The sequence below is a fragment of the Bombus huntii genome, chromosome 6, assembly GCF_024542735.1.
Source record: "Bombus huntii isolate Logan2020A chromosome 6, iyBomHunt1.1, whole genome shotgun sequence".
In the NCBI taxonomy this organism is placed as follows: domain Eukaryota; kingdom Metazoa; phylum Arthropoda; class Insecta; order Hymenoptera; family Apidae; genus Bombus; species Bombus huntii.
In genome coordinates, this window is record NC_066243.1 from 6,410,963 (window position 1) to 6,436,794 (window position 25,832).

Sequence of the window (25,832 nt, forward strand, 5' to 3'; positions counted from 1 at the left end):
ACGTAACGTAGTCCGACCTAAAACGACGCGCTTTAGTCATCGAAATAAACACTGTTAAACTTTACTTTAATAACAGCCTACACGTCCTCCACCTCAAATTGGTGACCCCGACGTGATCTGCATTGAGAAGAGATGCACATGTAGCGCGACTTAAACAGTGTTTCCGCGAATTAAGAGTCTTCGAAATGATTAGCACCAACGGGGCTAAATCCGCGACGAACAGGAACGACAGCTTAAACACGGTGAGTACACCGCTCCGTATACCGGAATTCTGGTCGCACGATGTAATGCTGTAGTTCTTGATGCTGCAATCACACTTCGAAGCTGCCCGTATTACCAGCGACAGGGCAAAATACCACATCACCGTCGTGAATCTTACAGAACGGTATATACAGCTAGTTCGGGACATACTGTTCGACCCACCGGAGATGGGGCGGTACGAATATCTGAAAAAGGAACTTATTAAAAGAGTGCCTGACTCGGATTCCACCAGAGTGTGAAAGCTGCTAGAGGACGAACATATGGGAGTTAGGACGCCGTCCAAGTTCTACCGGGACCTGAAGAAATTCGTCACAGTCTCAACACCCGATGACTTCGTCGTCACATTCTGAAGGAGCCGACTACCAGTTTACGTGCAGCAGGTTCTGGACACTACGGAATAGGCGAAAGCCGAAACTCTGACCCGGATAACCGATCGTGTACACGAGATCCGTCCTGAAACGAGACAGATTGCCGCGATCAGCGCAAAAAGAAAGAAATAATACATATAATACATACATAATTCTTTTTTGCCCTGGACGTGAACGCTTATTTATAATATTCAACTCTGGTTCTGTTATAAATAGCTTTTCATGTGTTTCTATGCTGTTTTCAGCTGCTGAAATTTCTGGTTCATCGTACATTGAACAGTCTTCTTCTATGTTCGTTATTTTTTTAATAATTTTTTTTTGGAAAGAAGACATTTTTAAGGTAAATATTTATCACGTAATAATAGCATGTACGGAATACAAAATACAAAATTATTACTAAAGTATATATGCTTTACTTTTTCTTTTATAACAACTGTACACAAAACGCTCTGAGATGCTTTCTGTCTGAGTTTAGTGATAACAAGTTTAGATATCGACTGATTGATTAACAAACTGAGATGTATTCTGGTCGAAATGACGATAGCAAGTAAGAATATGGTCTGTGACGGTGATATTTATACGAAAATATTGATGAGTGCTGGCCGTTCTCCACCAACAGTTGCTCAAGGGAACCGTGGAATTAACCGTCGAACACGGGAAAAACCCGCTTTTCCCGTGTTTTATCGGAATGAGCAATAACCCTAAAAAACTTCTCGGCTTTTAAAATGTTTGTAACAATTGACCGCAAAAAATGCTAAGTTCAATGGCGATTCCTTAGGATTATTATGGACTTGAGTTGATGTTTTGACACCTGGTGGTCATCTTGATCGAGATGGATTATACTATGACAAGATTACAGGCCTAACAAGTGTTATTCTGATTTTGTTTGTCATCTGACTTTGAGATAGCCTTTTCTTTGTACTGATTGCATTTATTTTAAGAGTAACTAAAATATTTTATCGGCTGGTTAAATTGACTACCTACGGTAGGCAGGACAGAATACAATTTTTTCTTAGAAAAGAAAAAAGCAAACTAGAAGTAAATACCGAAAAATATATTGTATGCATGTTTTAGGAAAAGTCAGAAATTATGAAGCGATATGATAACGTGTAAATATGTTTAAATTTGTGTAGAAGTTTGAAAACGGTCAATTTGACCAGCGCTGGTAGGTTTAGTGTTAAAAAAATACGTTTTCCTGATCACGACATAGAAATATATTGCGATGTATCAGTTGGCATCGTACAACCGTATGTACCGAAATCCTTGCGGAGCAGTGTAGCCAACCGTACAGGGAAATCTTCTTTCTGTGAAGAACATCGCTGCGTAACCGAACGAGGAGATTTCCCTTTTTGGCTTTAGCGTTTGGCTAGTGTTTGGTTTAGTATTTGGCTTGGCGTTTTCTTTCTTGTTGTTGTTATTATCAATTATTGTTTACCTGGAATTGTTCCCAATTAATTGTGCCACTTTTTTTCCTTTGTAAAGTACGGTATATAATAAAATACATCAATTTAGTGGTGTTAAAATTAATTAAAAAATTACACTATCAGTTATGACTAAATAAAGTTATAATCGAACGACACCACACTGTAAAAAAATATTAAAATGCATTATGAATTTTTAATTTCACGGTAAAGTCGTGTTACCTGTATTTTTCTATACTTTTAATATATACTTTTAATTTGATGTTTTGTATAAAAAATATGTGAAATCGTTAAATAAAATCATTATCGCAAAATATAATTAACCACTTAAATAATTTTTAAACTTCTTTGTTTTTTAAGTAATGAATATTAGTCCTCGATACTTGGAGAAATGCGCGGTAGACAGTGTATAGGTTAGCTTGTCCGAGCGCGGTGGAAACATAGCTCGCTGTGACACGCGTGGTTGGCTAAGTGTTAATTCGCTACACGGACTTTCCCATTCTGGGATACGCGCTCCGCAAAATTTGGTGACGACGCGTTTCGTTTGGCCATCGATAAACAAGGACTGTCAAAACTGGGCACAACAATGTATTCCATGTCAGTGATGTAAAGTCAGCAGGCACGTATCCATACCAGTCGGAACATTTGGAGCATTAGCAGGCCGATTCCAACACATACACATAAACATTATCGTGATGCAATATTCCGATAGGATACCGATATTGTCTAACGTGTATCGACAACGGTCCCGCATTGGCCCGAATCAGTCCCCATAACCGATATCAGCAACCGATATCAGTAACCGAAGCATCAACCGTTGCTTCAGCCCTCCTTTCTACGTAGATAGCTCGTTTCGGCGTACCCTTGAGAATAACATCCGACCAAGGACGCCAATTCGAATCAAAACTATTCGAAGAATTATGCCGGTTGTTCGGCATCAAGCATTTGCGCACGGCGGCCTATCATGCGGCGTCCAACGCGATAGTAGGGCGATTGCATCGACAACTGAAAGCAGTAATCAAATGTTATGATACGAGCAACTGGGTAAAGATTTTGCCAATCGTTTTGTTGGGTATTCGAATTGTCATCAAGGAGGACCTGAACGCAACGGCTGCCGAAATGGTTTATAGCACCGGAATACGATTACCGGCAGAGTTCTTTTTAGCCGCGACTCAGCAAGTGAACTTAGAATATGCTAACCGAGTAAAAGAACAGATCAAAAAGATCAAACTACAACTGATCGTACGATATGGCACGAAGAAAATTTTCATCTTCCGCGAACTCGCGTTATCGCCATACGTATTCTTGCGTAACGACGCCGTCAGAAACCCCTTACAACCACCTTACGACGGGCCATATAAGGTGATACAACGCGGAGATAAAAATTTTACAATAGAAATCAACAACAAAAACACAACAGTTTCCATAGACCGACGAAAACCCGCTTTTGTAGTACCCGACGACATCGAGCACCAACGACCCCACGAAAATCTATGGGTGGGCACTTCGGAGCGAAGAAAATTCAAAAAATAATTACATCACGCGCGCAGGCAGGAAAGTTCGCTTTCCTGAGCGATTCCAGGCAGGTTATAGATAAGTCAATAGAATAATTTTAGCAGGTAAAATCTATCTGCGACAATCATAAAACAAGAAAACAACTACAAAACAAGAAAAAAAAACGTTACCACTGACGTAGCGGTCCATGGCCGCATGACCTGCGAAACGTCCGAGGCCAGGACGTCGAAAATAATAAATTCTAGACTTAGTAAAAAGCGCGTGAGTCTGTGAGGAAAATTTATTGTTTTATCGTCTACGAGTTTTTCCATCCCCACTTCGGAAGAAAACTTTTTCTTCCGAGGACTTCAGCATATATGAAGGGAAACGAGGAAAAGTTCGAGAGTGAGTGTCGAGTCAGTATCTGATCAGTATCGACATCACGTGAGCTCAACGTTACGTAGTCCGATCTAAAACGATGCACACTAGTCATCGAAATAAACACTGATGAAGTTAAAGTACCGATTACTTTAATAACACTCTACACGTTCTCCACCTCATGTTATTATATTCATGATGGTTTTTGTACGAGACAGTTAAAGATATTTACTTAATGTTTCCCTAATTTTAAGTTAAATATTAAATTTTATTTTTCTACCTTTTTTTTTTTATTATCGTATCTTTATTTGTATCTTTCGTATGTATAATAAAATATTGTGTAAATTTCTTATAAGTTTTGCATAAAAATTAGAATAATTGCAAAAATAAACAAAATTGCGATGCAATTCAGACAATGTATATATCAATTTAAAAAACGTATATTTTATACACTTACATACTAACAATATAATAGAAGTATGTTATCGTACTATAATGGATAGATAATGATGTTATATCGAATACACATGTGATATACTTAGCAGCTTTACTTTTATATAAATAATATATTGCTTAAAAAAATCAATTATTTAATACATGTTAATAAATTACGTACAAATTAATTTGAACTTATGCATCAAGTATAATTTGTATAAAATGGTACTTATACAAATTTTTAAACAAAATACATCAAACTCAAATACTTTGTTCATAAGAATTTTTAATAATTTGATGTTTTAGGTTAAATCATAAATAGCTTGCGTATTTTTATGCATTTATAAGAAATTCGAAAGTGTAAAATTGCACAGAATGCACATAATATGAAAAAATATATAAAATATCCAAAGTATAGTGCTTTTTACAATACTTAGTAATTAAAATAATTTTCTACCGTTCTATTTTTCTAATTATTTTCTCAAAAATATGACGAATTATAAACAAATTTTAATAAAGTTGATACGTTAAATGTCAAGCCTATATGTAGGTGAAGTAATACTATATTTTTAATTTTTGCACATTGTGTACAGTGCCATCTGTAGCAAGCGTAAGTGTATTATGATTTAAGTACGCAAACATCTGACATTTCTGTCAAAATCTTTTATTCGCATACGTTGATCGACGTAGATACGAAGACAGTGTCTAGTGAAAAGTTCATCCTAAAAATGTATATTGGAAGATAGCATTGAACAAAATGAACAAAAATATGAACTCACCGTCTAAACTTACGGAGTTCGCTCCGTTAAGTCCTGAAGAAAGCCAACCTGTTGTAGCTTCTCTATTTTCCAAATTTTTTAACTTCACTAAAGGTAAGATATTTAATTATTGTATCACAATATAGTTTCTTCAGTATCACAACTTGGAATAACTTAATTTACTTGTGGCTTACATTTTAGTATCTATAAATACGAGCTAAAGAATGAATATTTAAGTTAACAATTAATATACATGCTTAACTCTTTAAACATGCTTAATTGTTAGGTTCACAAAATGTTGATGATTCTACAATCTCTTCTACTACCAATGAAGAACAAAGCTCATCTGATTCTGAATCTTGGAAACAGTCAGAGAGTACTGAAAAATCACCTGAAGATGACAGTTCAAGTATGATGAACTTTCCATTAGATACTCGTGAAGGAAGAAGTTTACCAAATGTATTAAAACGTATTAGTAATATTGTAGCTTTGAAAAGTAGCGTAAGTAATGAAACCTGCTTTAAGAATATTAAGCAGTATAAATTATTTGAATTACTAATGATATTAATGTTGTTAACTTAATATAGAACTTACGCTCGTACAAAGATTCTCAGCTAAGAAGTTATTGGATGCCAGATAGTGTAAGCAAGCAGTGTTATGAATGTGGTGAACGATTTACAACTTTTCGCAGAAGACATCATTGCCGTGTTTGTGGACAAATATTCTGTTCGAAATGTTGCTCTGATCAGATTCCTGGAAAAGTTATGGGATGCACCGGTATATAAATGATAAATGGTTATTTTTTATTGTATTTATTTGCACTTGATAATAATAATCTTTTTGTAATAGGTGATCTCAGAGTATGTACATATTGTTGCAAAGTAGTTTTATCTTATTTACAATCATCAGACATGAGAAGCGATCTATCAGCAGATTTAAAGGCATTGCAAGAAGACCTACAAGTTAAATATGGAAATAATTCACCACCTGTCACACAGAAATGTTCAAATGAATCAGTAGAAGATGAAAGTTCAATCTATAGGAAACCAAGTGTAGGGTATATGGAAGAAAAATATGCTATTGGACGGTATATTTTTAGCTGTCTCTAGCTAATGTCTCTAGTGTATCTAGCTAAATGTTATAATTTAATATGATTTAAGATTTGTGAAATATGATTTTCAGGCCAACAACTAGTTACTTAACATCACAGGAACGTTCTATTGTCTTACAAAATTCAGCTTCTTTGAGAATGATTTATGAAGAATTATTTAGATCTAGTCAAGCAATTATCTTACAAACACATAGAGTTAGACTAAAAAGTTATCATAATTGCTTTCTGGCCAATGAATTAGTGAATTGGATGATAGCACAAAATAAAGCAGCTACTCGGTAAAGCTAAAACAAATTTAAGAGAAAGTATAATAAAAAGAACAACGAGTACTGAAATGTAATATTTTATAGAGTGCAAGCTACTGCTATAGGCCAGGCATTGCTGGAAGCTGGTTTTATAGAACCAGTAGTTGCTGATAATATATTTAGTGATACAGCAACTATATTTAAGCCAGTCAAATTATCAAATATGCAAAACATGGATTTATTAATTGAGACTCAAAATACCTGTGATGCTCAAGAACCAGCATGGGTAAAAACTATCCCACAACATGATTCAACAACTGGTAATATGAAATATTTGTATAAACTATTTTGTATATTTGTTAATATATGTAAATTTTAGATTCAGAAAGTGAAACAAAACCTTCGAATTCAGTACAACAAACAACTGGACGTTTACCATCATCTAGTTCAAGTTTTTACTTAGATTTAAACTTAGAAGCATCTACTGTTACATTAAAAAGACCTACATCGGAAGACTTAACTACAATTTCTGTAGATAGTAGTGATGGTATAATTGAACAGAAGGAAGTCACAGTAAAATCGCATAAATGTAATTTTAAGATTGCCGATGATCTTTTAAATGATACACTACAAGTACAAGAATTTAAAGAAAAGAACGGTTGGCATAAACCAACAAATTTGCGAACCGTGTTTGGAGAACTACATGCATATGAATGTCTAACGTGAGTATCAAATATATATTAACAATGATAATAACAATTATATTTAAATATACTTAATTATAGATCTGCGTACAAGCAACATGAAGATTCACTAATTAAGCAACTTCTTAATAAAGAAGGTTTATCACAAAGTTGGTCAGAAGTAATACTCCCCATCGCCCACCAAATTATTGATTTTGTTAGACCAGATTTAAATCATAATGTGGATGATTTGGATATTCGACAATATGTACAAATAAAAAAATGTCCTGGCGGAAGTAGAGATGATTGTGAAATTGTGTCTGGTGTAGTTTGTACGAAAAATGTTGCACACAGAGGAATGAACGCAATGATAGCTCATCCAAAAATTTTATTACTTCAGTGTGGACTCATGTATCAACGCGTAGAAGGAAAATTATTAAGTTTAGAACCTGTGATGTTACAAGTATGAAGAAAAATTCAATAATACTATTATTTTCACATCATAAATATATCAGAAAAACATTGTTTTGTAGGAAAACGAATATTTGGGTCACACAGTTGCTAGGATTACCGCACTTGGACCAGATGTTGTACTAGTACATCGTTCTGTTTCAAGATTAGCACAAGATAGACTCAGAGAATGTGGAGTAACACTTGTTTTGAATGTAAAACTCAGTGTTCTTGAAAGGATTGCACGGTGTACAGGTGCTAATATCGTGAATACTATTGATGCACACATAAGTGCAAGGTATATGCTTGGTACATGTAAAAAATTTTATTTGCGAAACTTTTCAAATGATAAAAGTGAGTAATAAAACATTACAATTTTTCTCTCTATTAAATTTTTCTTTAGTAAACTAAACCTTAATATCTTGTTTCCTTTTTTCTAGATGGTATTAAAACGTTAATGTACTTTGAGGGATGTGCAAATCCACACTTAGGAGCTACAATCTTGTTACGAGGTGGTTCTCAAACAGAATTAAAAAAAGTAAAGAATGTGACTTCAATGATGATCTTTGCTGCTTATTCTTGGCGTCTTGAAAAGTCATTTCTTATGGATGAATTTGCAAGACCACCATCGCCTAAAGATAATCCATTTTTGGATGAAACGTGCAAAGATTTCAAAGATTTTCAAGAAACCAATAAAATATTACATGCTAAAGTTAGTGAAGAAAATGATTTGTTATTGGGTCATTGCAAAGAGTATATAGAGAATCAGGAAATTTTAAAGGTATCAGAAGTTCAAGAAGATTCTGGAAGTGTATCAAGTGATAAACTATGTCTAGAACTAGAACTTTCATTAAATGAAGGTACACCAATAAAAGACATAGTTTCATATCAGACTGAGAATATGTTGTCTTCAAACTCCATTAAACAAATATCTTCTATATTATCTGAAGATATTGATCCTTATGATACTTTAAAATTATTTAAACCCAAAACAAAATCTTCTGTAATTGACGAAAAAGCTGCAGGGAATTGCCTAACAAGTAAAACAAATAATGATAATTTAAATAATAGTTCCAATCTTGATATAGATGGCAAGCAAGATACAAATAGTACAGTGGAATTATTTGGTGGAAAGACTACGATAAAAGTGAATAAAAATATTAAAGAAGAAGTTGAAAAATCAAAAATAAAAGATAAAGTTGTCTCAGAAGAAAAACGTATTTATGGTGAATCTATTAGCGATCGTAGTGATCCTCTTCATCAATACTTAAATGAAGATGAAGAAGATGTCTTTAGTCAAACTAGTCCAAATGGACAACATTTGAGCGTTGCCGATTTACCATTATTAAATAAATTTAAGAAAGCATTAGAAGGCACTATATTAAGTGTATCGCCTTATTTAAAATTTTCTGTTCCTTATTTAGAAACTGAGACAGGAAGAAATTGCATATTGCGAAGTTTTTTCCCGAGAGAAATCTTTTATTCTGTACAATTTATGGATAAAGTAAAAGAAATTAAAACGGGTAATGTATTTACAGAACAGTCTGTAATTGAAAACCCATTAATGAATTTAAAATTAAAACCACAACATCCATTTGTTCAAGCGAGATTAACTACAGATGTGGATAGCCGAAAGGTACAAGCTTTATTAGCCAATTTTAGAGCATGTGGTAGTCGCTTATATCCAACGAATAATGTTTTATCGGATAAACAAATTCTGGTACAATCAGAAGTAACTGAACAACCTCCTATGTGGCCCGATTGTTTAGATCCTGCTAGTCATCAACGTTTATCTGTGTTATTTTGTAGTTTCTCACATACTGGTAATAGTGATACACCAGCATTTTGCGTAAATCCTTGGGTAGTTAATATGGATTTATATGGAAGAAATGATATTGCGCTTGGACGTTTCTTGGAACGTTATTGTTTAACATCTGAATATAAATGTCCTGCTCAAGCATGTCGAGCACAAATCGCTCATCATATCCGACGATTTGCACACGACGGCGGATGTATATATATTAGTTTAAGTGAAATGAGCACCGATCCATTTTCTCAAGAGAATGCAAATCAAATTTTAATGTGGAGCAAATGTATGAAATGTAAAAGCGTTTCACCAGTAGTTCCAATGTCGGATGATACTTGGTCTTTATCTTTTGCAAAGTATTTGGAACTACGGTTTCATGGAAGCGCGTACACCAGACGCGGAACAGATACTTGTCAACACTCACTTCATCATGATCATTATCAATATTTCACAAAGAAAAATATGTTAGCTGTGTTTAAATACACAAAAATATCGCAATGGGAGATTTCACTTCCACCTCCGGTGATAAATATTATGTATGATCCAAAACAACATGCAGATGTGATAGAAGAGATGAAAAGTATAGCATTGAAAGGAGACGAAGTTTTTTCTTGTATACGAGAAAAATTGACAACTTTACAAACTGATATAGATATTTTAAATGCTGTTAAACAGCAGCTATCTAAGGATCAACAGTATTTCAAAAATAAAATTGAAGAAATTCAATTGAAATTGACGTCCCCCACTTTAGAGAACAAAAAACTTGAAGGAAAAGTATCTGAAAAGCAGGTTCAAGCTCTAATGTTTAGAATTGAAGATGGAATAGTAATCCTCAAACGAATAATATCAGAAGTTGTATTTACTTGGAATGCAAATATCTTGGAAATGTCCGTTAAAAAGAAGGATGAAAGACCAAGACGGTTTACTGAACGATCGTTGACGACTGGAAGTAATAGTATAATTGATACAGATGGATATATAACAGAAGATACTGCATCAGAATCGCAGTTAGAAGATTTAAGTCCTATGTCAGCGGACTATAATGCTGTTGATGCCATTGCTGCTGCACAAAATGACTTACAAGGAATGGAAGGTTTAGAAAATTCAGACAACGAAGTCTTAGAAAATAATAATCCTGAAGACATTGTTATCATTCAAGAATCTCCAAAAATGCATCAAAGATCACATTCTGATGTTTTGCCTATTACTTTTGATGACATGCCAGATAAAAAGAAAAAGAAAAAGACTATTCTATCACAACTATTACCTTCCGTTCCTGTTACTCAGCCGATAGTAAATCCTTTAGGAACTTTAGAACATCATTTACTTCCTCTTGGGTTTGTTGATTATATTAAAACATTTCTACATATTTAGTACGTTAGAAAATAATTATACATAATTAGTTAATATTCTAAAATATCTTTGTTTTACAGATCAGTTGTACCTATAGTGGTATATGAATCAGAGCCTTCATCTATAATCGCATATGCACTTGATTCACATGACTATAAACATGTACTTCAGGAATTAATGCGTACGACGAAAGGACCTGATTTAAATCCCAGTCCCTTGAATAAGCGTAAATTCCCCGAAAATAAAGAGAATCTTCCTGATGTGATCCAATCTGGAGAATTTAAGCGGCCATCTGTTTTGTCATTTTTCCGAGGAAATAGCCCAAATCCTGCAAGTCCCTTAGACTCTGATAAAACTATTTCAAATACGGATTCTAGCATACAAAATCCATCAACAACAGACACAGATGAGGACAAGAAAACAACAAAACAACAAAATTACATCGAAGTTCAATTTAACGACGCAACGACAAATTTCTATTGTAGAATATATTTCGCTGCACAATTTGCTGCTTTTAGAGAAAATGTTTTACCGTGTGGAGAGGATGGTTTTACAAGAAGTTTATGTCGAAGTGTACAATGGGCTGCAAGAGGTGGAAAAAGCGGAAGCAGTTTCTGCAAAAGTCGAGGTATAATATTATATGAATATACGTATATTTTTACGTTACGTAATGAAGTACGAAATAAACTTCTCTATGTATTAATTTTCTTGATCGATATATAATTTGTTACAGACGATAGGTTTATTATAAAAGAGATGTCTAGACTAGAAATGCAAATATTTCTTGATTTTGCACCAAATTACTTTTCCTATATGGAAAAATGTCAACAGACTAAGCAGCCGACATTGTTAGGAAAGATAGTCGGCGTTTACAGAGTATCTTTTAAAAACAATACAACAAATGCAGCACTTCGAACTAGTGTATTAGTGATGGAGAACTTATTTTACAAGAGAACGATAACAGACAAATTTGATTTGAAGGGATCAGTGAGAAATCGTCTTGTAAATCCTGATGATACGTGTCACGAAGGAGAACTTGTATTGCTCGATGAAAATTTATTGAATAGTAAGTGGTGTTGTGCTAATATCATTTTATATAGATATATGTATAAAAATTTCTCAGTCAAATACATATAGGATATATTTCTAGTGAGCTGCGATTCGCCGCTCTATATCAGATCACATTCCAAAGCGGTTTTAAATAGAGCTATTGAACAAGACACAAAATTCCTGGCTGATAATTCTGTGATGGATTATTCACTATTAGTAGGTTTAGAACCAAATTCAGATGAACTCGTCCTAGGTATAATAGGTAAGTTTAGAGAATTATGAATGTAATATTTCTAGATACAAGATATCTTGGAACTATTATTATAATTACAGATTATATACGAACGTTTACTTGGGACAAGAAGTTAGAAACAATGGTGAAGAAAACGGGCATACTAGGTGGCCAGGGAAAATTGCCAACAATAATATCACCAGAAGAATATCGAGCTCGTTTCATAGCCGCTATGCACCGATATTTCTTACCTGTACCGGACAGGTGGTCTGGTTTAGGTAGAGGAGTAGAAACATGATAAATATGACTTTCACATAGTGAGATTTCCAATTTTTCACAAATACGGTATACTAAACATATTGTATATATATTTTCTATGCAGCTGACATAAATGTAACAAACAGTGTTACATATAAAGATACGTAATTGGATATTAATAATTTATAGAATTTTGTTTTTACTAGTCGACATTACGATATTTTGTAATGGAAAAGTGATAAAAATATGTTACCATTATTGTAATGGAAAGTCTCATTGTACAGTTTTAATCTCATAATTTATATAGCGATGTAACATTTAAATTATGTCGCTTGTATTTGGATTTATTAATATATTGATCATTGTATTACATGTACATAATATGTTAATATTAAAATTACCAAGCGAATTGTCTTTCCAAGTTCGAAGCACAAAGGGCGTGAATGAGAATTACGTAAAATTATATAAAAGTCTATGAAAGCACCATTATTAATGTTTTATTTAGATCAATTTTCAAAATTATGTACATAAACATTATTTATTATCATTGATAGTCAAATAAACAATAATAATAATTTTAGTAATAATAAGAGTTTCATAACATAATAATATTTTCATAATAGTTTAGATCAGTGTTTCAAAATTTCTATGTATTTAAAATGAACAAAATTTTTCTAAAAAAGATATCTTGTCATACCAATACATAATTTTAATATACCGTATATATCTTATGATCAGGTCACAAAAGAAAAATATAATAACGTATAAACTATAATACATTATACAACACTGATCTACACATTACAAACACAAAAAAAAAGACATTAAAGCGTATACCTTACAGAAAAACATCTCATACTCAATTTTCGCATAACATCATTTCTACCATATTTACATAAATGAATGCATAATGATGAAGCTGCAGCGAAACTCGAATACTTGAACTATTCCATCTTTAAAAATTAGATTATACTGATCATAATGTCCCTTGTATCTTTCGAGACTATGACTTTATTAATTACTGTAAGTAAGAAATCTGCAACTGGCTGATGTATTTCAACATTCTATATGTTTATTCAGAGAGGGATAATAAAATGTCTTTCATTTGTTTGAAATTAAATACGAATCGATAGTAGATGCATCGCGCGATTAAGTAAACTATTGTGAGAAAAAGATTGTTCGGAGCGAAAATGAAACTAAACTTTAGATATATGTTACCGATATCTATGTAAGAATGATTGACTGAAATGGAAAACAGTTTTATTATATACTGGTTAGGTAAATTACAATAAGCTGTTGTACAAGAATTTCTGCGAATAACACGAACTCTAGGATCAAATCATTTCACATGTGAAGTAGTACGAAATTCCTATTTGTATTCCTATTTATAAATTCAATTGACGATGAAACAGCTCAGCTAATATGGCTCCACTGCCTTTTTCCTCGTAGAACAAAAATGACCTACACTGGATATACTATCTGAGCAAGTGATATTCTCGTGTAAACGACGTTCTAAGAAATGTATACATATATAATTCTTCGAGTAACTTTACATAAATACTTAGTGGACATTACATAATCAGTAAATTTCTTTTTACAATTTTTTACATAATAATTCGTCGTAATTTCGCATTCACTATAATATTAGCCTCGTGTTTCTATTCATTGCTCTTGTCGCGTTGAGCATGAACAATTCTTTTTTTTTCTTTTTCAACCTTTCGTTAGACATTTTATATTATTACTATCATTATAAAACAATGCCGACAATGATCGGATTTTACATAAAAGTCTCTGTATTAAATTCGATCGTCGTCAAAAACAAAACAGACGACAAGAAATACGAGTACAATAACCTTTTTTCAACTCATAGTCAACCGGAATCGAATTACATTCACGATGTATCTTGTTCGACTACCAAAGAAAGAGAAAAAAAGGAGAAAGAAAAGGAAATAAAATAAACATAAACTAACATTCATCGCTAAGCGCTATCCAGTGCCGGCAATTTTTTGTACTATGGTGTGGAAGTGGTATTCGATTTCTCATTGACTTCCGCGGCCCACGAACCGCAAATGTTTCCTATCTAGCCGCGAGTCTGTAAATCGAGAAACAACAAGGAAGATACTCGGGACGGTGGAGGAGGCTTCTCGCTACTCATTTACATCAAGCGGCATTCTGGACGCATACTAATTTCATAAACGCTAAGGAGAGTATCGCTGTCTTTCATAACCATAGGAACTACCGTCCCAGCAGCACGTTTGAAAAGGAAATGAGAAAGAAAAAAATAAAAAATAGTCTTTGCAACTTCCGTTCTCGTGTTCTTCCTTCTTCTCCGTGTGTTTTCTTTTTCCCTTCTTTCTTCCCCCTTCCCTCCTCTCTTACTCGTATCACCAGAATAATCCGACGGAAGAAGAGAAGAGCTTTTTTTTTGTTTCTTTTCGAGAGGTCCTGAAGAGGCTCGACCGTGATCGACGTGTTGTGTTTCGATGTACACCATATATATGTATATATCAAAGAATAACAAGAATAAACGAGGGTCGCATCGGCTACTCTAGAGATCCACGTACGTATATCGTGCAATTCAATGAGGATAGAGATGAGGATTCCTTTCTATTAGAGACAGAGGGAGATCTTGTTTTCTTCTAGAGACGTGCACGTTCTAAATGATTAATCTGCGTTTTTCTTTCTTTGCGCACGAGATTTTTTGTTTGTTTTCTTTGCAGGAATATCATGCGTCCTTCTTCTAGGGATGAGGAGATACGAGCGCGTGAATCTCGGCTAATAAATCGCTCTCGTGGTTACGCAGCGTGTAACACTGGCGAGTCAGTCGATCTTTTATAAACCATTGCCTCCTGTTTTTAAACACCGTTTACGTGCACATCGTGCGACCTCGGGATCTTGCGCACGGGCCGCCGAATCGCAAGTCTCTTTTATCTCTGCGGCTCGCCTAGGCCCAATTGTTGACTTTGCGTTTGCTGTTGCGTGTTCCCGGTCACGCTACACCGTCCTCCGTGGTGTTGCGTCGCCATCCCCATCTGCATCGAGTTCTGATGCAATCCATTTTGGCTCGGCGACATTCCTGCAATCGAAGAACCAATTTACCATTTACACTTCCAATTTAACTCACATTTCTCTATACAACATGTACATGTATATATATAAACACATATGTATATACATAAAATTTTTCTATGGTGAGTAATTAAATACTTTCACGAGTCACTGTACATCTCTAGAACGGTTTCAAATTTTATCAATACAATAATCATGATAATCATGACTCATAACAGTACTAACAAAATTTTATGTATATAACACATACAATCATGTGTACACATACAATTTTTGTGTAGTGAGTGATTAAATACTTTCATGAGCTATTGCGCATCTCCAGATTGGTTTCAAATTCTATCAATATAGTAATTACGATAGTCGTGTTTCATTACAGTGCTAATGAAATTATGAGTCAATGCTATGAAATAAAAAAAAAAAAATATGCACTTGCATATAAAAAAATGTGCTATTTTGCATAGCACATACAATAGACATATATGTTTTCTGTGATAAGTGTTTAAATACTTTCAGGGACCGGTGTATATACGCGTGCAATATACATGTATATGTATTTTTTCGTATACTAAAGAGAAATCTGTAAGACTTTTAACTACAACGAACAATATTCTAGAACTAATTAGTCCATTCTAGCTATAGCACATTCCGCTGTATTTTCTTTTGTAACGTGTCGCGAGTATTTCTCACTGTGATTCTTTCGAGAAAAGGTATAGAATGCCTAGGAAATCGCTGTTCTAGGAGCTCGCTAATTTTTCTTCACTGTTTATGAGAATGTCTCGCGTTAAAAGTAACGGAGAGTTTGACTCATTAAACGCTGTCTGGAACGCGCAATGAAAATATTCAAAGAATATTGGCCAATTAAGAGTCACCGTTGCCTCTATCCAATATATCATCTGTCATTCTTTTTTGTTCAATTTACATGATTGAAGTCTATTACATTTTTTGTAATCTTTCGATTCCTATAAGCACCTGTTCAAAGGTTTCATCTCTTTATTTATTCTATGACATAAATTCCAACAATTAGCTTCAGATTTTTTCGCTATTGTCTCTTCTTCTAGCCAAGCTTCTCGATGATATGAAATTCGAAGAGATTAAAATATTTAGAGGAAACTAATTAAAATTTCTTTAATGTTTCTGACTTGCATAGCGGGCTTCTGTAAAGTATCCGTTTTTTCTTCTTTTTACGAAGTTGAAACAATACGTAAGTTACGTTCTGTATACCTTGCGATAACGTTACGCGTTTCCGCAACTTTTGTTCGTTATTTTACTACTTAGCCCTTAATGGATTAAAGAAAGGCGATAAAGATATTTGTGGACTTGATGGACTTGGAGTAAGAAAACCCTCAGTCAGCGAAGTTCCGTGAATCAATTGTTTTCAAACAGACAATAATTTATCGCATCCTGATAAATTGCTGCTGTTAATTAATAGCGCATGGAATAATTTTTACGAGCCCTTTAAAAAATTATCTTCGAAATAAATAATCGAATCATGGAAAATAATAATACTTTGTTTTTACGAAAAGGATGAAGCACGAAAAGCATGCGATCTCCGTGATTGAAATAAACAAGTTTAATTTATGTTATCCAGATTATGTTACAGATTTGCAAATTTCTCAATTACTTTATAATAAATTACTTCATGTAAATAGTAATATGTGCTGTAGTAAACGTACAGCGAGGAAGGAGGGTATTCGTACAATTTAAATGAAAATATGAAGGGGGATAAATATACAAGAAAGCGATAAATAGAAAAATGCAAAGAAATAATAAGTAGAAAAATATACAAAAATACAAAAAGATAATGAGATAAAATTCACACGTGATTGTAACATTTCGTCGGGGCAAGATACGATGCTATTAATTGATATCTGTATTGTAATTAACACGTTGAACCTGGCGTGAGCCACCGCTGTGCCACAATCTGCGCTTCTATCTGACGGCGTGGGCCACCGGTGGATCACGCCGCCTGATGGTGAAGAAAAAGGCGTGACCCCCTCGTGATTCACGCCATTTGTGTTTCTAATTTCAATTTATAAAAGCGTAATTTAACGAAGACGTTTCTCGATGTTACGTGGCGTTCATGGATTAACTTTTGCTCCTGTGTATTTATTACTGCGAATGACCGTAGATACGTAAGATACAATAACATGTTCTTTCACGAAGAAGTAGATCGCAACGACTATGAAACATTGGTGCAAAATATAACGTGCACATCGATTGCTCCCATAAAGTCAATAACATCTTTTTCTATTTCTGCAATAAATCGACTGTACGAATACTTTTATCTCTCACCACGGTATATATTTCTTACAGAACTGAATAAAATGCTTCTTAGAATTGCATAACATTGACAAGTCTCAAGTGCTTACGCTTAATACCATCTAAGATTCCGTAGGACATAAATTGTCCTCGTAGAAAATTGCCACATTTCATAAGCGTATTAAACTTGTTACATAATAGCATGCTAAATCAGAATTAGCAGTGTCAACGTTAACGTCTCTTCCAAAGTTTGTAGATGCTTTGGATTATATTAATTATATATTTTTGTACGTTGCATTATTAGATATAACATATACATTGATATACATTTTAATATTTTCTAATTAATATACAGATATTTAGATGTTACCTTAACTCGTTAAAGATCGAGTAATGAAATAACGCATAAAAGTTACGTAAACGCAGCGTAAAATATTTTGCGTGGAAGATCGCTACATAAATCAGATAATATGCGAAGAGAATTTCTGTGATCTGGAAAAAAGGAAAAATAATTTATTATGCTGCTGTAGATGTTCGAGCAGCTCCGAATTTTATAGAATGAATCTTTAAGAATGAGTCAATGGAATGAAAAAATCTGGACAGGAAAAGAAACAGCGACGAGAAAGATATCGGAAGAGAGGAATATTTGGAATTCCTTTTTTGCAACAGTAAAACGGAATTAGAAAAGTAAGATTCCTCTAACGTAGATTGGCTGGATGATAAGCGAAGTGTATGTTGTTTAGCGTTTGAAAGAAATAAAATTCAATGATATAAATTGGTTGAAAAAAATGATAAATGAAATGTTGCGTTAATGCAACATCAATTAAATAAAACGTATTGTTTGGTATCTTAATCGTATAAAAATTTCTCTGCATAAACAGAGCTAAAAAAGGTCGATAGATAATAAAATTCTTGGAAATCGTAATCGCGTGATAATTTATGCAATTTTAAGCTAGACACGAAGGATCATAAGAGCGCAGTTACGAAATAACGTCCAAGACTTACAAAGTATAGGAATGCACCCTTCCATCCATATAAATTGATTAGTATGCGCAATGCAGTTGAAAACTATTCTCGCGCCGGAAGGAAAATAACATAACGAACATAAAACGTGATTCAGAGAAAAATGGCAATGCATTTTCGTGTTGTGTTTGCGGAGGAACTGTTTAAAATGTTGCACGGTTTTACAATATAAACAGGAAGCTAAAATTAGAGGTCTATCTCATTATTATAGTGGCATATTCTTCTGATTGTAAAATTAATATCAAAACGAATTGTAACTAATAATAATTGGATAGAGGGGGCATGGGAAATATAAGGAAGCAACGTGACAAATAAACATTGTTATGCAATATATTGTTACGTAATATCAGTTAAAATTTCGTACGACATCACTTTTGGGGTGTGAAGCGAAAAGTTCAAAGTTGACTGAAAATTTCTGCACACAACTGTATCTTAATAGCTTATTAAAGAAAAATTTACAGAATGCGCGAAATATGAAAAAATGCATCAGATATACAAAGCAAAGCACACGTTGCAATATTTAGTAGGTGAGACAAATATTTGTTTAGGTTTCATTTTTTTAATCAGCTTGATAAAACTATTGAATTTGCATAAAAACCCGCATTCTATTTAATAACGTCATTGTACTTCTAAAGATTATACGAAATTACAAATATCTAAACAATTTTTCGACATTGAAAAGTCATTTATTAGGTATAAATACATCGTAAAAAAGAAAGAAAAAATAAATAATATAGGTTGTCTCAGTCAAATGGAATCACCTAGATGTCTGTCTTATTTACGATTGTATGAAAAAGCTTCTCGGGCTAAGTTAGATTAACAGAAAATAAAATAAATAAAACCAAATTAAACTGTTTCAAGAAGCACGTGTAATGGGTTAAAATAATTTTTTCTCGAGGTCATTTCTCCACGAGATCTCAAACGTAGCGGTATATTTTTATATACATCTCTATATATTTTTTTTACAGCGGCGGATGTGATTTTTTATTCTCTATACAAAAGTATTAAAGGTTCTCGTGTCTGAAAATGCTTACTTCGAAAGATATCGTAACTTGAATTTTGTAAAGTTCGGCGTATGAGAGAGAAGAAAAGGCGCGAACATTCTTTTGTTTATGTTTTCCTGGTCTTTCATACAGTACATTTTAACGGAATTAAAATCGAAATATCTTTTAAACTGTGCATTTCCCGACATACCTTTTTCGATACTTTTGTACAGAGAATGAAAAATCATGTCAACTGGTGTAAAAAAGTACATGGTATGTATATAAGAAAGTAAAAAAAAATATATATATATATATTAAAATCTCCTAAAGAAGTAAACTAGAGAAAAAAATTCTTTCCACCGTTACATATGCCCCTTGAGGTAGCTTAACTTTGTCCTGAGAAGTTTTTTTACGCAGTCGTAAATATATAGACGATCTCATTTAGCTGAGATATCCTGTATATAAAATAAATATACAGGCTGTTACAGAATTGGCGGTACAAGCCGCAAAAAGCGAATTTACATGAAGAAACAAATCGAAAGTGTAGAGTGATATTTTTTGTCCGAGATTTTATTCTCGAGAAAATCGAGTTTGAACATTTATTTTGTTTTATTCCATTTGTTGTATGTATGTGTGACAAGAAAACTCATTAGCAATACAAAAGAGGAAAGATGCACGAGTAAGTGAGTAATCAATTAATAATTATAGTTACTATGTACTTAATAGCTAGGATCGGTTCTGGCTAATGTGCGATTAAGAAAAAATAGCTAAGTATTTTTAAATAGAACATAGTGTCAAGAATTGCCAACTACCAGAATAAGAACAAAAACAAGGAGACAGACAAGATCTGTAGCGATATAGGAGATCGTTGGAATTTAAGTAAGCGAGATGGTTGCAGAATAAAGATCAGTGGATGTATAATATATGCACTATTGGCATGTAGTATCATAAGGTTGAGGCGGCTAAAATAACCGTACAATGTACGACGACGTTCAACTCGCAATAGCTCAGGATGACGTAAGTTTTTCGATGGAACATTAAGTTTAAATTTCTCTATAATGTCAGGACAGGTCATTAGGCCATATGCTTTATGTACAAATGAAACATTATATACTTTTCTCCTGTAGTTCAAAGTAGTAAGACTAGTGCTGGCTAGCATATGAACGCAAACGCGTCAGGTTTGTCACTTGATAATTAATTAATTAATTATCGACTGGATATAAATAAATAATCGGTAGGAGGTTGTTCTAAATGCGAAAATAAGTGAGAAACATACAACGAAATTGTATCCTATAAGGCTTCATTTTCAAGAAAATAGGGATATTAATATGCTTAGTTAAGAACTGGTCTATGATTTAGTACACGTCTATGATCTTTATATTTTTCTCGGGAACAAAGAGTCTCATGAGGAAAATTTATTCTACAGTTTCGACTTAATTTCGCATCTAAAATGTCCTGCTATTGATTATTTATTTCCGTCTAGTCCGGTATTAGCCACATTCAAGCATACTTGATTTTCAAACTCGATTTTTTCGAAAATGAAGCTCCATACGAAACAGTGTCACCCCACGTTTTCGACTTATTTTTTAATATAGATTTTCCATCCTTTCAGCTTGTACCAACAGTTCGGTGACACCATGTCCAATGTAAAGTAAATATAAATAATATAAATAAATATAAATAATATATATGCATAATAAATATAAGTAAATAAATAACGCAAAGCAAAACTCACCTGATGGAGTTTTGTCGCCTGCGGACATTTTGGAGAACGCCAAAAGCGCGTCAGGGAAATTTGGTGGTGTGGCCGGGGTGTTGCATGGCGTTATCTACAAAAGAAACGTATTTTTGTAATGATTACGTGTTTCGATAACGCCATCGATACAGCCGTCTTATATTACGGTAGCTGCATGTGTTTGTTTACGTTCCTGGAACGTTGCGTGCATGATTATTTAGGTCGAGACTAGGGCGCATGTCTGCGTGGTCATAAACATAGATTCTTCATTTAAAGATCGATACCTACAATCAACCTCTTTCGCGTGTTTCGCTACAAGGCCTAAGAGGATACAGGTTTTACATGCCGATTAGGGATAGCGTTCTACATACTCTCGCATTCTACTACGTAAGAGTTGAATATCAATTTATAAACTATTACGAGAGATGTTTCTGGTTGTCTCTCCTTTCGATTGAGGATGTTTTATTCGATCTCCTTTATGTTTCGAAGTAAACATTTTATTCGCGTTATACACGTTGATATATTTTTTGGAAGAATTCATGAAGCTTATTTACATTCTTTAGGAAATGTTTACGTATAACGTACAAATCAAATTCTTTTACTGGTTATGTAATTATTTACTTTGCACACAAGATACAAAGATTTTATGTTTTTGCTTAATCAAATTAATTCTTGTTATAGGTTGGACCGTTTATTGTGAATATTGTGGATATTCGTCGCTAACCTCAATTGTATAATACACACATATATTCATATTTTTTCTAGAAAAATTCATGAAGTTTATTTACGCTCTTTAAAGAACATTTATAGCAAATAGAAATTATTGTTCGTTAATTATTTGCTTTCGATACGAGATACAAAAATATTATTACGTTTTTTACGCAAATCAATTGATTATATATCGTTATATTTTAAATGGTTTATTAATGGTTTTTTTAAAACATGTAATAAGTATTAAATATGGTCGAATCGGTATTTTAAGATTTATTAATATAACGGACGATCCAAGGTGCCCTGTAGCATTTGGGAACAAAAAAAAAAAAAAAAAAAAAGAAAACAAAAATAGCAAAGAGAAGTTTACAGAATTCAAATACAAGGAATTCAACGTCAAATATTGAGTTCTCTCGGTAAATAGATAGGTGAAATTAGTTCAACTACTTCTATCTCTCGATAGAGAATTATTTCGACATAAAACTGGCTAATAATTCGCAAACAAGGTTAAACATGGTCATACATGGTCCGTATGAATTATTTTTCATTGTTTTCACATGCAGAATCCACTTTGTATGCTTGTGTATAAATAATATAAATATCTGGTAATTTCAATCAATTTGAACGGAAAGTTCGTTTCGTTTTTACGGTCAAATCGAAGGACGTGCCTTCCCCTTTACGTGTATCGTTTTCAATCGATGTATGCGCCATTCCTTTCGATGACTTTTCGCCACCTTCGCGGTAGCTTCGTTATTCCATCGGCGTAGAATTGCTTGGTCTTCCGAGAAAAAGAAACGTTCCACTCCGTTTTTCCAGTCTTTCAAAGAAGACAAGTTCTCATTGTTGAGGTGGTTTCGCAACGAGCGGAATAAGTGATAACCTAAGCGTGTAAGATCGGAAGAATATGGTAGATGGGGCACAACTAGCTGTCCAAGATGCACCAACTTTTATCGTATGACGATTGACACGTGTGGCATTGCATTGCGTTAGTGAGCTATGTATGAACTTGTGTTAGGTCAACAAGAAACAAGTACTTCCAAAAATGTTTGTTTTACACTCTGATCGGTTGTTGTCTGTTAATTAATCAACGATACCAGGTTGGATCAATTAAATTGTGGCTAATAGTTATTGTTTAAACTTCGATCCATCTTGCTACGAAAAAAGGAATGAACTTTCTGTTCAACCCAATTTAAACTGGGGAGATGTAATACACAATACGGGTATATTCATCGAAAAAGTATATCTGCCTATGCTATAAAGATAGAATAACTATACCTAAGATAAGAAAATTTATACTAAGGAATCCAATTCACTGTGCCAAAAAGTAGACTATTATTGTAATAGACATGAAGTCTTATACCTACTAAATTTTATTATTATTATTATTATTATTATTATTATTATTATTATTATTATTATTATTATTATTATTATTATTATTATTATTATTATTATTATTATTATTATTATTATTATTATTATTATTATTATTATTATTATTATTATTATTATTATTATTATTATTATTATTATTATTATTATTATTATTATTATTATTATTATTATTATTATTATTATTATTATTATTATTATTATTATTATTATTATTATTATTATTATTATTATTATTATTATTATTATTATTATTATTATTATTATTATTATTATTATTATTATTATTATTATTATTATTATTATTATTATTATTATTATTATTATTATTATTATTATTATTATTATTATTATTATTATTATTATTATTATTATTATTATTATTATTATTATTATTATTATTATTATTATTATTATTATTATTATTATTATTATTATTATTATTATTATTATTATTATTATTATTATTATTATTATTATTATTATTATTATTATTATATTATTATTATTATTATTATTATTATTATTATTATTATTATTATTATTATTATTATTATTATTATTATTATTATTATTATTATTATTATTATTATTATTATTATTATTATTATTATTATTATTATTATTATTATTATTATTATTATTATTATTATTATTATTATTATTATTATTATTATTATTATTATTATTATTATTATTATTATTATATTATTATTATTATTATTATTATTATTATTATTATTATTATTATTATTATTATTATTATTATTATTATTATTATTATTATTATTATTATTATTATTATTATTATTATTATTATTATTATTATTATTATTATTATTATTATTATTATTATTATTATTATTATTATTATTATTATTATTATTATTATTATTATTATTATTATTATTATTATTATTATTATTATTATTATTATTATTATTATTATTATTATTATTATTATTATTATTATTATTATTATTATTATTATTATATACAGTAAAGCTTGGCTTGTCGGATCTAAGAGGGAAGGGAAACTGCTGGAATAATAGAACAATCACTTTTCCTATGCGAAATCTCATTGATTCGAATACAGATCAAGATCAATTGACAGACTCTTGAAATATTTATGGGTCCTATATCCCCGCGGCTGCAAAGTCACATGATTCTTTTAACGTAGGTGAACTGGGTAGAGTTACATTCACTTTGTACTTCGAACCATCGAAGCACTTTTTTGGATGCCACGAATGCTTTGGCATGAGAGGGCACCTCTTCGTCACCACTTTCGTTTGCTGTCTCCTGCGTTCGCATAAAATCATCATTATTGTCGCGTTTATCGCGATGAAACCGTTTCATCGTGTCGCTATATTTAAGGTTTTTCTACAGTTGCCAGTGTCCGGGAAATCTACGCGCCCTAAATAATTTTCAATATCGTGCTTCTATTTTTCAACATCATGCGTTTCTGTTAATTCCGACGCACTAACGCTAGTTTCCAGTTTTCTAATGACGTCGTCGTATTTCCTCTCGATATTTGAATAGAACGCTATTAATTTCATTCTAAATTCTCACAATTCGAATTCGCTCGTTCGAATGAAGGAAAAAGTACGCTCTATGCATGAACATTCGCAAAGATATGTACATATCCGACACGGAAAAAGACATCCATTACTGGGAAATGTTACGTTCGAATAATAGAGCGTTCGGATATAAGGGTATTTGGATATTAGGATATTCGGTTACTTTCAAGGAATACTTTCGTGAGCCTGTCTATAAAATACACGCGATGTCTTATAGCTATGGAACCGTATTTTCTATTTCATTCGTCAAATTTGCTTGGGTAACGTAACTATTTGCTGGCAAGGAAAGGTTTTATTATGGAGAAGTTACGCTTGTTTCCTATTTGTATTTTGGAAATACGGAACAAGATGTCGGTTTCTCCTATAAAGCTAAAAATATCGAACGAACGTTTTACGTAAGCCGCAACGAAGCGGTACATGCGTCTATGGTAGGCGGTTGAAAAGAGAACGACAAAAGTAGCTTTCTGCGAGTGAGAACTCGTCGGTTGTTAAGGTCATCGAACCTTCGGCTCCTGAATGTGATGTCGGTGTACCAGGTGGACAGAACGCAACAATATGAGATGCACACGTGTTCCTACACTGTTCACTGACTGATTACATAAATAAATAGGAAGATGCGTGACAAGATTGTCAATAATTCTCCAACGTCTTCCTTTTTTTCTTTGCTTAGGTTTTAGCTTTGCTCGAGCAATTAGCATATATTGAAACAGATAACGTAATAACGAGTGGCAAACGAAAATAATAACGAATATTTGAAAAATATTATAAACACATATCGA

General features: G+C 32.5%; 2 protein-coding genes and 1 long non-coding RNA gene across 5 annotated transcripts in view; 1 reads left to right on the top strand and 2 right to left on the bottom strand.

Annotated features, from left to right (window-relative positions):
* On the bottom strand, positions 1-3,093 carry LOC126866286 (uncharacterized). 3 transcript variants are annotated; one of them, XR_007689831.1, is made up of 4 exons: positions 2,273-3,093; positions 778-2,064; positions 520-714; positions 306-446 (listed from the first exon to the last, which is right to left on the bottom strand). It is a non-coding gene; the product is annotated as an uncharacterized LOC126866286 (long non-coding RNA). The 3 variants fall into 3 exon arrangements; XR_007689832.1 differs by having other exon boundaries at positions 1-446; positions 1,885-3,093; XR_007689830.1 differs by having other exon boundaries at positions 1-446; positions 778-3,093.
* A 1,854-nt stretch (positions 3,094-4,947) lies between these two features.
* LOC126867100 (1-phosphatidylinositol 3-phosphate 5-kinase) lies at positions 4,948-14,968 on the top strand. Its single transcript, XM_050621257.1, has 14 exons — positions 4,948-5,229; positions 5,402-5,616; positions 5,703-5,892; positions 5,965-6,202; positions 6,298-6,504; positions 6,577-6,791; positions 6,851-7,193; positions 7,257-7,617; positions 7,688-7,958; positions 8,045-10,748; positions 10,845-11,392; positions 11,498-11,830; positions 11,915-12,076; positions 12,148-14,968. Exons 1-14 carry the CDS (start codon positions 5,115-5,117, stop codon positions 12,342-12,344), a joined length of 6,099 nt encoding a protein of 2,032 aa, XP_050477214.1. The 5' UTR covers positions 4,948-5,114; the 3' UTR covers positions 12,345-14,968.
* LOC126867101 (UBA-like domain-containing protein 2) overlaps positions 12,780-25,832 on the bottom strand; it is an 88,583-nt gene continuing 75,530 nt past the window's right edge. Inside the window, exons 3-4 of the mRNA XM_050621258.1 lie at positions 21,374-21,467; positions 12,780-15,380 (exon numbers count right to left, since the gene is read on the bottom strand). Coding sequence (XP_050477215.1) covers positions 15,232-15,380; positions 21,374-21,467 — 243 coding nt within the window. The 3' untranslated portion in view covers positions 12,780-15,231. The remainder of the gene's footprint in view (positions 15,381-21,373; positions 21,468-25,832) is intronic.

Excerpts from the sequence above, each read along its gene's own strand:
- LOC126867100 (XM_050621257.1), top strand. The coding sequence starts at position 5,115 with ATGAACAAAAATATGAACTCACCGTCTAAACTTACGGAGTTCGCTCCG. Across the intron at positions 5,230-5,401 it reads ATTTTTTAACTTCACTAAAG|GTTCACAAAATGTTGATGAT; the intron begins GTAAGATATTTA and ends CTTAATTGTTAG. Across the intron at positions 7,959-8,044 it reads AAACTTTTCAAATGATAAAA|ATGGTATTAAAACGTTAATG; the intron begins GTGAGTAATAAA and ends CCTTTTTTCTAG.